This window comes from Myripristis murdjan, chromosome 12, assembly GCF_902150065.1.
Source record: "Myripristis murdjan chromosome 12, fMyrMur1.1, whole genome shotgun sequence".
Classification (NCBI taxonomy): domain Eukaryota; kingdom Metazoa; phylum Chordata; class Actinopteri; order Holocentriformes; family Holocentridae; genus Myripristis; species Myripristis murdjan.
Window position 1 is genome coordinate 116,228 of NC_043991.1, and position 17,175 is coordinate 133,402.

Consider the following 17,175-nt stretch of genomic DNA (forward strand, 5'->3'; position numbering starts at 1 on the left):
CACACATATACATGTATGTACGTAGTTCTTTAATAATTTGTTTTACATGTTTATCTTACTTTTCTTCCATTTGAATAGATTTGGTATCTGATTTTTTTACCTAAGATTTTACTTTTATTTAAAAAAGGGTTTTTAAAATGTATTTTCATATTTTCAAGTATTTTAAGTATTTGTAACTTATAAACCATGAGTATAATTATAAAATGCAATTTTGAATTTATTCTTTACTAGTTTTCTCCAATTGAAATATCTTTTTGGAACATTTTATAATTTTTGCCTTGGACCTCATCTGTTGGTTTTCATTGAGTTTCATTTAAAATTTTACAAACATTTTATTATTTCAGAAAATTATCATATTACTAGTTACAAATTAATCGGTTTTAAATACAAAAATCTTTTGAAACCTGAACAAAGATTGAATTTCAAATTGCTTTCAAAAATATCTTTTAAAAATATTCCTGGATGAATTTTTTTTAGATCAGGAAACTCATGGTTTTAGGTGGTTTTAAAAGATTTGAAAAATTGTAATACAAATTTCCATTATTTTTTAAAAGAAAAAAATAATTTTGCTTTCCAAAAAAACAAAAATACATTTTTTGGTCAAAGTAGTTTGTAAGATTTTTACAAGCCTTGTAAATGTTTTTGGCTTTTCTTTGTGAAAATAATTTGATTTTTTTTTAATAAAAAATATTTTCATTGTTATTTTAAAATTATTTTTGAAAAGAAATGAGAGGAATTTTGCTTTCCAACATTTTTTTCTGTTTTTGCTTTGACTTTGTTGTTTTTTTTATTGTTCTCGAAGGAAAGTCTTTATTTTAAGAAATGTTATGATGTCGTTATGTTTTATTATTGTTCATCTGTTTTTACACAGAAACCACATGAGCGTCCATGTCGGCGACTCAGTCTGTTTTCCGGAAGCTGATGACGTCGTCTGTGATGTCATCGAGAAAGACCACGCCCACTGAGTGGAGGTGACTGGATCCCTGAGGCTGCGGGGGGCGCGGGGAAGGGGGGGGCGGGGCTAAGGACAGGAAACAGAAAAAGAAACCAACAACAAACTGATTCATGTCTCTGTTTTTTTTCTCAGAAACTGACAACTTTACTCCCAAAAATTAAGTTTTTTTTTTCTCAGTACCCCCCCCCCCCACACACACACACACACACACACGCCGATCTACAGTTCAGACAATGATGTGTATTTTTATATAAAATTTAAAAAATAACAAATAAAATAAAAATTTCATTCAATAAAAATGTTATTGAATGTGTGTGTGTGTGTGTGTGTGTATGTGTGTGTGTGTGTGTATGTGTGTGTGTGTGTGTACCGGTCTACAGGCTGAGCTCCTGCGCCCGGGCGAGGCCGTCGGCCAGCAGAGCTTCTTCCAGACTTTTCCGGGCCTGATCCACTTTGAGCTCCTGCTCCCTGCTCACACAGCACACACACATTTACACTGATTACACAAAAATAACAATAATAAACGTGTGAACAGCTGGGAACCAGTTATCCATTAGACTTTTTACAAATGCTCAGTTTCTTATTTCTGCATTTATTGTTGAAATATTATGTAAAAGTAGTGCACACATTTAGGCATGATGTTTTTTTTTTGTTGTTTGTTTGTTTGTTTGTTTTTTTACAAATTTCTAAGGCTCATATTTTTATATTTGCTATTTCTTTTTCTATTTCTTATGATTTCAGTTATTCTTATGGTATGTTTTTCTCAGGTGAGATTTTCCTCATTGACAGGCAGGTGGAACAGGACGTCCCGCTGCAAACGGTTCATGTCCTGTCTGCTCTGACACTTTCTGCTGGCTCCCATTCACCGCCTTTCTCTCCTCCTCCTCCTCCTCTTCCTCTCCCCCCCCCCCCCCCCCCTTCCTCTTCCTCCTCCTCTTCCTCTTTCTCCTCCTCCTCCTTCTCCTCCTCCTCTTCCTTCTCCTCTTCATTTCTTCTCATTTCATGTCATGTTTTTTTCCATTGTCTTTTTTCTCGTGTTTTTGGACAAAGAAAATATGAATTTTCTTTGGTGTCAAAGGTTTTAAATTGTAAATTCATTTGATGATAAAGTGTTATATTGTTTTGTTTGTTTGTTTGTTTGTTTTTAACAAAGATGACTGGAATGGTTTTATAAGATGTCAGCGCCTCCCAGCATGCCTTATGGCGTCTCACCGGATGTGCTGGTCGGTGACGGTGAAGGCGCGGCACAGCGGCTGCGCGGCGTTCAGCCACACGGCCGGGTTCTTCTCTGCCGCCGCCGAAGTCTGCCCGGTAACGGGGGCGGAGCCGGCGTGCAGCGCACTGGCGATAGCCGACAGCAACGTGGCGTCACTGGAGTCTGGAGCCACGCCTACAGATGACAAAAAAAAGAAAAAAAAAAGAAAACAATAACAATATAAATGAACCCACTGAAAACCAGGAGAGGGCCTTTATTCTGAAAGGTTTCAATCTTTAAAAAAAACTTTACATATTAAAACAAATTAAAGAAAGTCAAATAAAATAAAATATTACAGTGAACCAACTTTTATGAGCTCGATTCTCAAATACGATTGAATATCCAGAGGCCTGTACCATAAAGCTGGTTTGGGCTCAGCGAGGTCACTTCAGGTTAACCCTGCTGGCTTTTCTGTACCATAAAGGTGGTTTACTTTTTATCGGGGTACGTTGCCGTGGTAACATACGCTGAACACCTCACCTGCTCCGGAGCAGGTGAAGTTCAGGATAAGAGCTCAGCAGGTAGAAAAGCCCCACCTACTGACCAATCAGCTCTCTTGGAAAATGGCCTGCCCATTTTCCCTTTCTTCTTCTTTTATAAAATTAATACATTTTACAATTCTTCTTGTATTTTTTTTTACTCATGACTCTACACTGTCCAACCAAAAATTGATCTTGTAGCCTGATGTAATGATTTTTAAAAATATTTTGAAAATAAATGAGGGGAATTTAATTCAGAGGGTTAAATAAAAGTCTGATAAAATCCAGGCCAGCCTCTGGGCTCCTTTAGGTTTCCATTAGTTTGCTCATATTTAGTATTTAGGCTGGCTGCCCTGAAAAGTCCACATGAGAGTTGGTGCCAAATGTTTTACAGTCTTTAAGTGACAGTGAAATAATATTTTAACCAGCAGAATAAACACGAGGCGTCAGATGCTTTATAAAATGAAATATCAAAACCAGTTGAATCAAAGTGACGATTCTGCTGAAGCTCAAACTGAGGGCAGCGGCCCAGCGAGGGTCGCCCCTCACTGTGAGAGAGGGCCAGTTCCTCTGCAGGAGTGTACGGCTGAGTGGGAGACACATTCATTTACTGAACACACAAATGTTACTGCAGTCAGATCTACTCGAGCCGTCATGGTGGGGAAGTCAGATTATAATCCCACTAATTTACGCATTGACACAGTCGGCGATTTTTCCCAGCATTCCTTGCAGCTTTTGGCAACTACAGCAGTGTTGCTTTTTGCCTGGATGATGGATTTATATTCCTCGTATTTATTTCAGATTATTGTCTGCCTCTCCATCGTAAAGTATGCGGCTCGGGTGGATTTTTCCTTGTCTGTGATTGGTCGTCTGCAGTAAACTCCGCCCTTTTTCTGTGAGCACACAGATCTAGATTGGAAAAGCCCGGGTTCAGTTAGCGAGGTGAAGCTTTATGGGACTGAACATCAGGAGTGAGGATGTCTGGTTAAGTGAAGCCAGAAAACTGAGAGAAACCCCGGGGATGATAATCCAGCTGCAGGGACAGGGGACAGGACTTCCTGCATGTGTGTGTGTGTGTGTGTGTGTGTGTGTGTGTGTGTAGCGGCTCTGACTGGTGAGGCCGGGCGGCAGCTCCATGGTCCTCAGGAACTCCTCCGTCACGTCGGACGAGCGAAGACCCTTCAACCTCTTCTCCCAAAACAACTGAAACACAAACAAACAAACAAACAAACAAACAAACAAACAAACACATGAAACAAAAACAACACAACGTCGGCTTGGAGCCTCCAACCCGTTTCACTCATTCTGAAATGAGTTCAGAAATCTCACACCAAAACAGAATGATGACAATAATATGTATGATAATATCTATCTATCTATCTATCTAGATAGATAGATAGATAGATAGTAAGTATTGTATTTACATATAAACACACACACACACACACACACGAATACATGCAATAAATCACATAACGACCCAACAGCTCTAATTCCACCCACAGGGGCGTCTCCTGGATGAGCGCCCCCTACTGGCAGCAGGAGCTGTGACACACGTTTCAGCTTCAGCTTCAGCTTCAGGTTCAGTCCAGGTTCAGTTCAGGTTCAGTCCAGGTTCAGTTCAGGTTCAGGTTCAGTCCAGGTTCAGTCCAGGTTCAGGTTCAGTTCAGGTTCAGTTCAGGTTCAGTTCAGGTTCAGGTTCAGTTTAGGTTCAGTCCAGGTTCAGTCCAGGTTCAGTTCAGGTTCAGTTCAGGTTCAGTCCAGGTTCAGTTCAGGTTCAGTCCAGGTTCAGTTCAGGTTCAGTTCAGGTTCAGTCCAGGTTCAGTTCAGGTTCAGTCCAGGTTCAGTTCAGGTTCAGTTCAGGTTCAGTCCAGGTTCAGTCCAGGTTCAGTCCAGGTTCAGTTCAGGTTCAGTCCAGGTTCAGGTTCAGTTCAGGTTCAGGTTCAGTTCAGGTTCAGGTTCAGTTCAGGTTCAGTTCAGGTTCAGTCCAGGTTCAGTTCAGGTTCAGTTCAGGTTCAGATTCAGTTCAGGTTCAGGTTCAGGTTCAGATTCAGGTTCAGATTCAGATTCAGGTTCAGTTCAGGTTCAGTTCAGGTTCAGGTTCAGGTTCAGTTCAGGTTCAGGTTCAGATTCAGGTTCAGTTCAGGTTCAGTTCAGGTTCAGGTTCAGTTCAGGTTCGGGCTCGAGGTTAACATTAGAGGAGCTTCATCATCATGGAGACGATAAAAAACACACAGCAAACAAACACCTGAACACCACACTGTGGTGATTCACAATACCACCAGGGGGCGCTGCACTGTAACACCTGACTACAAACAACCTGCGGGCTGTCAATGATATATCACACAATACATAGCAATACTAATACTAATACTAATAATAAAAATAATACGAGTACAGTAATATGACAGAATGATATTAAAAATTTTAAATAAATTCATAAATAAATGAAGCAAAATACTAATTAAATATTAAACACTATTTTATTTTTATTACACATTTAAAATTTTTTAAATAGATTAGTTATTTTCATACAATTAAAACATTTTACTTTTTTCAAAAATGTATTTATTTTATCTTTTTTAATTTAAAAAATTTAAAAAATCAAAAAGAGTTTGTGTGTGTGTGTGTGTGTGTGTGTGTGTGTGTGTGTGTGTCACCTGTCTCGGCTGCTCGCTGGCTCTCTGCAGGTCGCTCTTCACCTTGTTGCCGGGGTGACCGGTCACCTTGGTAACGGGTTGTTTAAAGATGGATGCTGTCTGGCGGATGGGCAGAGCTGTGTTCAGGTCCAGTTTCCCACCCTGAGCACACACACACACACACACACACACATACACACACACAGCAGGCCATGCTGACTCTTAAAATTCAGAGGTAAACTAATATTCATCATATAACAATTTATTTTTTCTCATATTTTCTTGTATACTTTCCATCATTTTCAGGTCATTTCCCTTTTTAATAATATTTTTAACAACATTTTAATAACATTTCTTTTCCTTTTTTGTTACCTTATCTTAAGGTCATTTTTTAGTAATCTCTTAAACATTTTTTTTGCTAATTTTCTGGGGTTTTCTTGGTATGTTATTCATCTTCATTTTCTGCCATTTATCTGGGCCAGGTCGCGGTGGCAGCAGGTTGAGGAGGTCTGCCCAGATGGTCTTTTCCAGGGCCACATCCACCAGCATCTCCTGGGGGATCCCAAGGTGTTCCCAGGCCAGCCGGAAGACATAGTTCCCCCAGTGTGTCTGGGGACTCCTCCCAGGTGGACATGCCTGGATACCTCCACAGGCACACCTGCACTGGGAGGAATACCTGCACCAGGAGGCAGCCAGGAAGCATCTTGACTAGATGCGCGAACCACCTCAGCTGGCTCCTTTCAATGCAGAAGAACAGCAGCCTTGCCTTCTGGCTCAGCTCCTTCTTTACAACAGTCCAGTACAGTGACTGCAGAGCTGCTGACGCCCTGACCTACCTGTTGATCTCCCACTCCACTCTACCCTCACTCATGAACTTGATGCCGAGATACTTGAACTCCTCTACTTGAGGCAGTAACTCACTCCCCACTCAGAGAGGGCAACCCACCTTTTTCTGGCAGAGAACCATAGCCTCGGGTTTAGAGGTACTGATCTATTACTGACCAAGTGCCCAGAACGTGGATGCAGCTCTCACTACGGTTATACAGGGTCTGAATGGTCTGCAGTAGCAAACCTGGAACCCGATACTCCCACAGCACCCCCTTCAGGACCCTCCAGGGGACATAGTTGTAAGCCTTCTCCAAAACCACAAAACACGAGTGCCCTCATTGTCAAACTCCTATGATCCCTCCAGTATCTAAGCGAGGGTGAAGAGTTGGTCCGCTGGTCCACTATTCCACGGCCAGGGCAGAACCCACCTCCTGAATCCAAGGTTCAGTAATGGGCTGGAGTCTCCTCTCCAGCACCTTGGAGTAAGCTTTCCCAGGGAGGCTGAGCAGTGTGATAGCCCGGTAATTGGAGCACACTCCCTGCTCCCCCTTTTTAAAAATGGAGACCACCACCCCTATCTGCCACTTCCTGGGCACTGTCCTCGACCTTCATGCAACACTGAAGAGACACGTCTCTTCAGTCCAACAACATCCAGAGCCTGCAGCACTTCAGGGCAGATCTCGTCCAGTGCTGGCACATTGCCACAGTGGAGTTACCCAACCACCTCAGCGATTTCTGTCAGGCTTAGGAGCCCCTTGAAGTGTTCCTTCCATTACCCGACCACATCCTCAGTTGAGGTCAGGATCTCCGGATCCTTGCTGAGTAGATAGATAGATAGATACTTTATTCATCCCGCAGGAAATTCACAAGTACAGCCTGGATGAGACCCTGCCTACCCCTCCTCACATCCTTCTCCATGCCCGCCCTGAACTCCTCCCATACCCGGGGTTTGCTTCCAGCGACCTCTGTCACTGCAGTCCTTTTGGCCTGCCGGTACCTCTCAGCCAATTCTGGAATTCCCCCTGCTAGCCAAGCCAGGAAGGCCTCATACTTCAGCTTGACAGCCTCCCTCACTAATGGTGTCCACCCTTGGGCTGATGCCATGACAGGATCCATTCAGACTCTGAGCTGCCGCTTGGCGTGTATGCCGTCATGACAGTCAGAACTCCCTCCTGCTACCTGAAGAAGCAAGGAGGCGACCCCCTCATCCACTGGGGTAAACTCCAACACAGTGGCACTCAGTCAGGGGCTAAAAAGCAACCCCAGACCTGCCTCCCACAACTCTGCAGCTCCACAGAAGAAAAGAGTCCATCCCCCATCCAGGAGTTTGGTTCCAGAGCAAAGGCTGTGCATAAAAGTGAGCCCAACTATATCTTGTCCGTATCGCTCCACCTCCCAGATCCTTGCTCCCAGAGAGGTGACATTCCATCTATCAAAAGCCAGTTTCCGTACCGTAGGTCCAGTGCACCAGAGTCTGTGCCCCAACCTGCCACCCATGTGGTATTGCCCCCAGCCCAAACTACTCCTCTCGCAGGTAGTGAGCCCAAGGGAGGGCCCTAACCTCAACCCCCGTGACTTCTTCGGCTGGATCGCGTGGCCGGTCTGGCCACCAGCCGCTCGCCTGCAAACTCCTCATCAGGCCTCCAGGAGGAGGAGGCCCTGGTCTCCCTGTGCCGGGCGAGGAGCCTGTGCCACAGCTAGGACTGCTCATAAAGGATTTATGCTTTCTGACAGGTTATTATTATTACTTTCTTTTTTTAATGTCTTATATTCTGGTAGTTTTTGTGTATTTTTTTTTTCTAATTTTTGACATTTTTAAAATACAAATATGCAGGCTCCTGGTTCTAGGTGTGTGTGTGTGTGTGTGTGTGTGTGTGTGTGTGTATGGGTGTGTGTGTGACCTTGCTCAGGCTCACGTCGTGTCTCTGTCTCTGTCGGTTCTTGCTCAGTTTCCCCGGCAGCATCTTCCCCGTCCGGAAGTCGAAGCTGCCCAGGTCCACGCTGTTGCCAAGGTAACGGGACAGCTGAGGCTTACTGCGGAACTTCTTCCCCGAGGGACTGATACACACACACACACACACACACACACACACACACACACACACACACACACACACTTCAGTCTAACTGCTGATAGTGAAGAAATTATCATCAAATAACAAAAACAAAATGAAAAAATTACAGGAAAACATTCAACTAAAAAACATTTTTAAAATTAGAAATTCAAAGTAACTTAAAATGAACATAGTTTTTTAAATGATACAGTTACAGGAAAATCACATTAAAATAAACCCAAACAAAAACAACACCTAATTAGAACTTCAATAAAAAAATAAATATAACATAAATAAAATCCTTTATTGTCAGTTAATAATTACTTACTTTTATTTAATTATTCCTTTATTTATTGCTTTTTAAAATTTATTTATTTATTTAAAAACTGTGGCATGTATACAAATAACAATAACATTACACATTCAAATTCAAATTAAATTAAAATTAACATTATTTTTTAACAACACAATTACAAGAGTCACATTAAAATAAGTCCAAAAATCACAGAAATAAATAAGAAAAAACAGACCTTAGTTACTTAATTAATTATATTCAAAACTTAGTTATAAATATTTTCTGACAATAAAATAAACATGGTATTATAAAAAATCCTTTATTATTAATCAAGTGTGACTTTCATATATTCATTTGTTTATTTCCTTCAAGGCAGTTAATTATCAGAGTAAGAAATACTTTACTGATCGCTGGGGGGAAATTGGACAATACTAATAATATTGATAAGACATATTTTATTTACTATGTTACACTGTCTATCGCATGTATGTACAGTATGTCTTTATTTGTTATTATTACAGGACGAGCTGTCCACGCTTTGGCAGGAGCAGCGTTCCCACAGGAGTTGAGACAGGGACACTCCGCCAGCCTCCCTGTGGTAATATCATAGAAATATCACAGGAAAACCACACAAACTGTCGTTATGGTGACGTCTCTCCCGTCCAAACTGAAACTAACTGAGCCGCTTTTCCGCTTATTGACAGCTTATCGATAGTGATGATCCGCGCCGAATTCACCGCCAATCATCAATCAACCTCTGGAGTCACATTACGTCACCCAACCAGCGCGTAATATCAGCCGAACTTCGATAATCGATAACTTTTGATTACCTGTAGTAGTAAACATCGCTCTTGCCAGCGCTGAGCCCGGACTTCCGGATCACTTCTTCTTTCTTCCATCCCGGCGGCAGCGCGGGGCAGTCCGTCCTCTTCCGCTCCATAACCCACCGCCGATCACCTATCGATTATTGCTCCCCGATCGGATCGATAAATAAAACAAACATTGAACATTTAACTGGAGAGGCGGCTGGCGGGCGGGCAGGCCGTCTTAACGGCGGTGACGGAGCGGGTGACGTAATACCCCCCTCCCATTCACTCACTCACACACACACACACACACACACACACACACACACACACACACACACACACAGAGAGAGAGAGAGAGAGAGAGAGAGAGAGAGAGAGAGAGAGAGGAGAGAGAGGGAGGGAGGGAGAGAGAGAGAGAGAGAGAGAGAGAGAGGGAGGGAGGGAGAGAGAGAGAGAGAGAGAGAGAGAGAGAGCGAGAGCGAGAGAGCCCACAGAGATCGTCTCTTAGAAAAGATCACCTCGGTAGCAAACAGTAAAAAAATAGTGTGGAGTGAAAACGTTAAATAAATTATTAAATTACCATAAAATTACCACAAAAATATCAAAAATAGCTTAAAGAAAAGAAAACCAGGATACCAGAATATGCAGTGCAGTTACAAGAAAGCTATATTTACAATTAGCCCTATTTAAATGTTATAATTATAAATATCGCTTTTTTGCAACTGCATTTTTTTTTTAGCTTAAAAAACAGAGAAAATTCCAATAAAATGATCAGAAAATTAGGGGGGAAATGGTTAAATTATAAAGTAGAATTACATAATTTTGTATTGACATGAAAGGCAAGCCTCTTGTCCTTTCCCAGATCTGTTCTGCATGAAGAGGTGCTCACATCTTCTTACAAAATTAAAAATTATTCATCATTAAATTATCATTCGAAAAACGACAGCATGAAAATGTTCATTCTTTCTTTAACACATCTGTCAGCATAATCAAATGATTGAACTGCTTGTACATTAGTGACCTCTAGTGGGCGCGCGCACACCTGCAGCCCTGAGCCGTTCGTGCTGACGGTGAGGCGGACCGGACGTCCCAAAAACGACAGCTGGACTTTTCTGAGATTTCCTGATCAGCAGCCAAACAGCAGGACACACCTGTTATCACATATGACCACAATAACAGAATAGCCTCTCAAGGCAAATATTTGTTTTATCTCGCTTTTTTCGTAAATTCTCTCTCTTTTATAACTGTGTGTATATAATCTGTGTCACTTTATCAGCTCCACCTGAACAGTCTAATCTAATCTAATCCAGTCCAGCTGTTGTGCCCTAAAGTTTCCTCTCCTGCTGCCTATAATGCTCAGCTTGTCTTGTTGTCACGGTAACAGAGGTGTTCATTCACTTCTGTGTTTGGCATTGAGCTCATAGTTAGTGCTGCACTTTACTGACAGCTGTTTCCACTATTCTGTCCCCCCTCACTGCACAAAAATGAGGAAGACAAAAAACTAGAAACCCCTCTCAGTATAATGCAGTCCAGTAGCAGACCTCTGCAAACTACAGCCTCAGTAACAAACACAGAATTAAAGAGACACATTCTGCACAATGTCAACACAAACTGAACATTATCAACTTTGTTAAAAGGCAGAGTTTATGGCAGAGCTGCTGTCAGGTTGGACAGCTGGAGCTGAGGAGGAGACCCTGAGAGGATACCAACCATATCTTCAGAAACAGTCCATATGCTGTCCATATGTTTATTATATTTCGATTTTTTTTTTCTAAAATTTCCCAGTATATATCACCAATTTAACCGCACCGAAAATATACATGTAATTTTTTTTTATTAACCCTGTTCCTGTTTCCCCTAATAACAGTAACACTCAGAATTACTAAAATATACATATAACATATATAGACAGTAACACTAACAACAGAGTAGCCATTTAACCCATATAGTTATATTTCCATTTTTCTTTTGCTCGAACATGACTTGAATCTAACCTCGGGGAAAATAGCTAAATATTGTCTATTAATTACTGTTGACAACCATGTTTCAAAAATATAAGTATTGAAAATAATTTTATAACACACACACACACACACACACACACACACACACACTTCGTCCATATGTGCAGAATGTTTATGTATATAATGCATATATATAAAATGCAATATAATAATGTACAAAATCACAGTGTAGCATGTGTAAATAATATTTAGAATATTCACAAATTAATGTCTTCCAATCACCAGACATGTGGCCTCAATAGAATAATAGAATAGCCAGTTGGTCCACACATTTATCATATCATTTATTTAGTTTCTCAAAACACAAAACCCAATCCAACCCCGCCGACAGTATCTACACATTTTGCAATTAGCGGACGATATGTGAGTAATATGTATAATATTCACAGATCAGGTCCCAGGTCCCAGGTGACAGGTGACAGGTGACAGGTGTTGTCATGCCGCAGGTCCCTCCAGGCCCCGTGCTGGCTGCTAGCCGCTCGAGCCGCCGGGGCCGCGCGGCTCGTCGTGCCGCACGAGCCCCTTGCTGATCAGGTCCGGCACCTCCACGGCCAGCCACGGCGCGAGCCCGAGCGCCATCAGGTGCGCCAGCCCGAACCGCGGCACGTTGCGCGCCCACAGCGGCTGGAAGTGCTCGGTCAGGCAGATCCGCCCGCCGCGGTACATCTTGGCCGTCTTGCCCTCCAGCTCCGGGATGAGGAGCTCCGGCGCCGTGGCCGGGTACGTGACCGGGATGTCGAACTCCAGCTGGAACTCGTAGCGGAGCAGGTCGTGGATGATCCAGCACTTGCCGGTCCAGCGGGTGCCGTCGCGGTTGGACTCGAGCCGGAACCAGTCGTTGTCGGCGGCCTTGTTCTGCTCGACGTACCGGATGAGCGCCTGGTACTCCTCCTTCAGCCGCTGCGCCCACAGCTCCCGGTCCCGCGGGCCGCTGTGCGTCTTCAGCAGCGGGATCTGCGACACCAGCTTCCGCGTCGCCTCGTCCGCCATGTCGGCTCCAGTCCGCGGAGAACACAAGCTCGGAAAACCCACAACAAGCCGCGGCGGTCAGGGCTCCGTCTCCTCCGCCTCCGAGTCCCAGCGAGCAGAAACACTGACGTGGGGCTTCTGCACCGGAAGTGAAGCCACGAAGCCCGGCATCATTTCCACTGCTGCTTCAAACTAAAAGCCTTTATTGGCGACACGAAGCTGTGACGCTCTCTCTCTCTCTCTCTCTCTCTCTCTCTCTCTCTCTCTCTCTCTGCCAGAGGTTGTTAATGGGGTCCCTGCAGTGTCAGATGGTTGGCTTGTAGGTTTCTGGTGATTGGGTTTGGTGGAAGAGGCTCGCTGAGCCGGCTGAGGGTTAGGGTTCCTCTCGGGTCTCTCTGTACGTCAAGGCAACTTTCCTTTAGGTGGTTATAAAATGTAAAAATGGATTTGCAGAACTCTGCATGCAGAGTCTCACCCTGCGTTCCAAATCGCATACTTATACTTTTTACTTTTAGTATGTACTGCAGCTGCCCTTAAAAAGTATGTAGTTTAGTATGTATTGGGACATACTAATTCTTTTTTCCCCTACTAAATAGTATGGTAGTGTGGGTATTGGAACGCAGGGTCAGTTTGTGTTTGTCCCATTTTGTAAAAGCTTGGTTGGCGGGTGGACCCCTGATCTCACAACCATCAAGGGAAACCAGTTCAATGACAGAGTCTTGTATTTTAAGACAGATTTGAACTGGGACGTCCTGTTTGGTCCTGTTTGGTCCTGTTTGCTGTTTTGTGGAAGTTTCCTGTGGTGCTGATGTTTAGGCTCAGGTAGGTAGAGCTGTTTTTATGTTCTAAGGCTGTGTTATCTGGAAAGAATTTATATTTGTGGTTATGGATGTTGGGTCTTTTTTGGAATATCATGATTTTTGTCTTGTTGGATTCACTGTCGAGGCCCAGTTTTAGGAGAACTGGTGCAGAAGATCAAGGTGCTGTTGTAGCCCATCTTTGGTTTGACAGGAAGACCAGATCATCTGCCAGCAGAAGGCTTTTGCCTTGTGAGTCTGCCCGGCTGATGCTTGTCTGACTCTCTGGCTTTGGGGAAAAAGTCTGTTTTTTTTTTGTTTTTTTTTTGTTTTTTTGCCAATCTTGACAGCACATGTTATTTGTGTACATGGAGTTAATGATGTCATAGGTTTTTTTTCCCCCCAGCCCCACTTTCTTACAATTTATACAGCAGACCCTCATGCCAAGTTGAATCAAATGCTTTTTTAAATCAGCAAAACAGGAGAATAGTTTGCTTTTGATTTTGTTTATCTGGTTGTCAGTCAGGGTGCTGAGGCTGAAGATGTGGTCTGTTGTATGATAATTTGGTAAAAAGTCAATTTGGTGTTTGCTCTGGACGTTATTTTCAGTACGGAGCTTGAGGAGTCTGTGGTTTATGGTCATGCAGAGCACTTTCCTGTGTTTGCTGTTAACACAGGACCCGCCGTGCTTATTGGGGCTGAATTCGTCTCCACTTTGTGCAGTGGTGTTATCGGTGCTTGGTTCCAAACACTGGGCCAGATCCCGGAGCTCAGGACGATGTTAAGGAGTTTTAGTACAGCCTGTTGGAATCGGAGGTCTGTGAATTTTATCAATTCATTTAGGATGCCGTCAGCACCACAGGCGTTTTTATTTTGTCCTGTAGTTCTAACAGTGTAACTGGGGAGCTCATAGTCTTTTATGGGTGACTCTAAACTTTGTAGTCTGTCTTGTGTTTGTTCTTGCTGTTTTTCTTCTCTGTTGGACCAAAGGGATTGGAGAAGTGCTTTAAATCTCCCTTTTGGATGGTTAGGGTTCCAGTTTTCCCAGAAATGATTTGTTTTTATCTATTCCTCTATAGCATGGAGCTGGTTTCTAACATGTTGGCCCCTTTTGTCCTTATTGTGTTCTTATTCTGTTTTAATGTTTCGTCATGGTGAAGACGTATGTTCTGGCTGTCTGGGTTGCGGTGTTTTTGGTTTGATAGGTTCCTGAATTGTTTTCTGTTTTTACATTAATTGTCAAACCATTTGTCATTGTTGCTTGTTTCTGTTGGGTCTCTATTTGATCTCTATTTCTGTTTGCTAAAGAGGCTGAAAGGTCAAATATAACATTGGGGTTTTCTACTGTTCTGTTTACATCCTCACTGTTACATTGAAGTTGGTTTTCCAGGAGCTGGTCTCAGAGCGACTGGACTGGTTGTTGCTTAACAGCATTGTGGTGGGTTTCTGCACGACCTGTATGTTTTTTTAATAGCCTGTAGTTTGGTTGGCTTTGATACTTGATGATCGCCTGTTGGTCTGTTCCAGCAGACTGTCAGTGGGCTGATGGCGAACGCTCTGAGGCATCAGTGAAGAAGTTATCTAATCTAATCTAATCTAATGTGTTACCTGGAGAGGAGCTGCAGGTGTACGGAGACTCGCAGGTGCCAGCGGGCTCTGCACAGCGAGAGCCCCGACACCCCGTCCCGTCCCGTCCCATCCCGGCTCGGCTCAGTTCAATTCAATTATAAAAATCTTTAGACTTACAATTTAAAAATGATTTTAAAAGTATATAAATACAAATCTTTTTCCTTTCTGTTTTGTTCCACCTCGCTTGCTCGTCCCTCCCTCACACTCCCTCGCTGCCTCACATTTCAAATTCACATTCTCATTTAAAAGAAACGAGTGTGCTTGTTGTCCCTGGTCCAGGTGCCAGGCGTCTCCAGGGACCTGCACCTGGATGGAGTTATGAGGCGGGCTGGCCGGCCGGCCTCCACCTTCAGATTGAATTTAAAAGCTTTATTGGCATGACAGTTACGAGAACAATTTTCAGTTTCAACATTAAGATTAATATTTGTTGATTGTCTCTCTCTCTTACGGACCCCCTGAGAGGTCATGGCGACATTTTTTTGTTTGTTTGTTTGTTTTGTTCCTTCTCAGTGGCAGGGCGTCCCGGTCCGGGGGCCTGTCCCATGCAGCTGGATTAACATCCCCGGGGTTTCTCTCAGTCATCTGGCTTCACAACCAGACATCCTGATTTCCGGTCTCAAGAGGTCGCTTATCAACTCGCTAACTGAACCCAGGCTTTCCAATCTAGATCTGTGCGCGCTCACAGAAAAAGGGCGGAGTTTGCTGCATGCGACCAATCGCAGACATGGAAAAATCTACCCGAGCCGTATACTTTATAACGGAGGAGCAGACAATAATCTGAAATAAATACGAGGAATATAAATCCATCATCCAGGCAAAAAGGAACACAGCTGCAGCTGCAAGGAATGCTGGGAAAAAATCGCCGACTGTGTCAATGCGTAAATTAGTGGGATTATAATCTGACTTCCCCACCATGACGGCTCGAGTAGATCTGACCACAGTAACATTTGTGTGTTCAGTAAATGAATGTGTCTCCCACTCAGCCGTACACTCCTGCAGAGGAACTGGCCCTCTCTCACAGTGAGGGGCGACCCTCGCTGGGCCGCTGCCCTCAGTTTGAGCTTCATCAGAATCATCACTTTGATTCAACTGATTCTGATATTTCATTTTATAAAGCATCTGACGCCTCGTGTTTATTCTGCTGGTTAAAATATTATTTCACTGTCACTTAAAGACAGTAAAACATTTGGCACCAACTCTCATGTGGACTTTTCAGGGCAGCCAGCCTAAATACTAAATATGAGCAAACTAATGGAAACCTAAAGGAGCCCAGAGGCTGGCCTGGATTTTATCAGGCTTTTATTTAACCCTAATTCCCCTCATTTATTTTCAAAAACATTTTTTAGAAAATCATTACATCAGTCTACAAGATCAATTTTTGGTTGGACAGTGCGGAGTCATGAGTTAAAAAACAAAAAAACAAAAAAACAAGAAGAATTCTTTCTTCTTCTCCTCAAACTTGAAAAAAAAAAAGTGAGAGAAAAACAAACAGAATTAAAATAAGAAGTCTAAGTAAAATGTATTAATTTTATAAAAGAAGAAGAAGAAAGGGGGAAAAATCCTCGGCCTAACTTGGAAAAAAAGGAGCACAAGTTGTGAACCTGGATCCTCTGGGTTCTCAGCCAATGGGCAGGCCATTTTCCCAGAGAGCTGATTGGTCAGTAGGTGGGGTTTTTCTACCTGCTGAGCTCTGATCCTGAACTTCACCTGCTCCGGAGCAGGTGTTACCACGGCAACATACCCCGATAAAAAGTGAACCACTTTTATAGTAGAGAAAACCCAGCAGGGTTAACCTGAAGTGACCTTGCTAAGCCCAAACCAGCTGCAGGGCCAGGCCTCGGGTCGGCTGACGGGACGGGGGGAACCCAGCGCAGTGACGGGACAACTGTGAGGGAACCCAGCGCAGTGACGGGACAACTGTGAGGGAACACACAAAAAATCTCGCTGTGACCCTCTGGGGACTCCGTACTTTGTTGCAGTTTTATTTTTGTTTTTGAATAAAAACAAGGAACTAAACTGAAAAGTGAGAACCAAGTTCCTCGCGGGGTTGGTCATTTCACGCCACACGCGCGTGCTCGCAGCAAACATGTTTATCACAATATCAGGATTTTATTTTGAAGCGGTCCCGTCGTGTCACGTGGGCTCGCCGCCAGCTTGACTTCACGCAGTGGCTCCACGTGGGACAAGCCGGAGGTGGTTTACAGTTTCTGTTAAAGTGTGATTATAAGATTGAGAAATTACCTGTTAAATTAGCTAACTTTCATAAACAAGCGCTGCTGGCCTGGAAACTGGAGTACAAGCATAACTTCTCTCCAACAAGATACTTCATTTGGAATAACAAGAATATTCAATATAAGAATAAAACACTATACTATAAAAAATAATAAAGTTAAAGAGGTTTCGTTTAAAATAATGCATAAAATATATCCAGCAAAGAAAACC

General features: G+C 43.2%; 2 protein-coding genes across 3 annotated transcripts; both read right to left on the reverse strand.

The window, feature by feature from the left end:
- Positions 1-758: 758 nt before the first annotated feature.
- On the reverse strand, positions 759-9,605 carry mbd2 (methyl-CpG binding domain protein 2). 2 transcript variants are annotated; one of them, XM_030066055.1, is made up of 7 exons: positions 9,336-9,605; positions 8,073-8,214; positions 5,350-5,490; positions 3,802-3,892; positions 2,168-2,345; positions 1,326-1,423; positions 759-1,021 (listed from the first exon to the last, which is right to left on the reverse strand). In XM_030066055.1, exons 1-6 carry the CDS (start codon positions 9,443-9,445, stop codon positions 1,330-1,332), a joined length of 756 nt encoding a protein of 251 aa, XP_029921915.1. In that variant the 5' UTR covers positions 9,446-9,605; the 3' UTR covers positions 759-1,021; positions 1,326-1,329. The 2 variants fall into 2 exon arrangements, with proteins under 2 accessions (XP_029921915.1, XP_029921914.1); XM_030066054.1 differs by having other exon boundaries at positions 8,058-8,214; positions 9,336-9,603.
- A 1,992-nt stretch (positions 9,606-11,597) lies between these two features.
- ufc1 (ubiquitin-fold modifier conjugating enzyme 1) lies at positions 11,598-12,481 on the reverse strand. The gene has a single exon (XM_030065176.1). It carries the CDS (start codon positions 12,326-12,328, stop codon positions 11,810-11,812), a length of 519 nt encoding a protein of 172 aa, XP_029921036.1. The 5' UTR covers positions 12,329-12,481; the 3' UTR covers positions 11,598-11,809.
- Positions 12,482-17,175: the final 4,694 nt, after the last annotated feature.

Bases quoted from the DNA above. Each gene is read 5' to 3' on its own strand.
- mbd2 (XM_030066054.1), bottom strand. From the start codon at position 9,445: ATGGAGCGGAAGAGGACGGACTGCCCCGCGCTGCCGCCGGGATGGAAG. The intron at 5,491-8,057 runs GTCACACACACA...GTGTGTGCTCAG, and splicing joins ACGACGTGAGCCTGAGCAAG to GGTGGGAAACTGGACCTGAA. The intron at 2,346-3,801 runs GTCAGAGCCGCT...TGTCATCTGTAG, and splicing joins GCTGCCGCCCGGCCTCACCA to GCGTGGCTCCAGACTCCAGT.
- ufc1 (XM_030065176.1), bottom strand. From the start codon at position 12,328: ATGGCGGACGAGGCGACGCGGAAGCTGGTGTCGCAGATCCCGCTGCTG.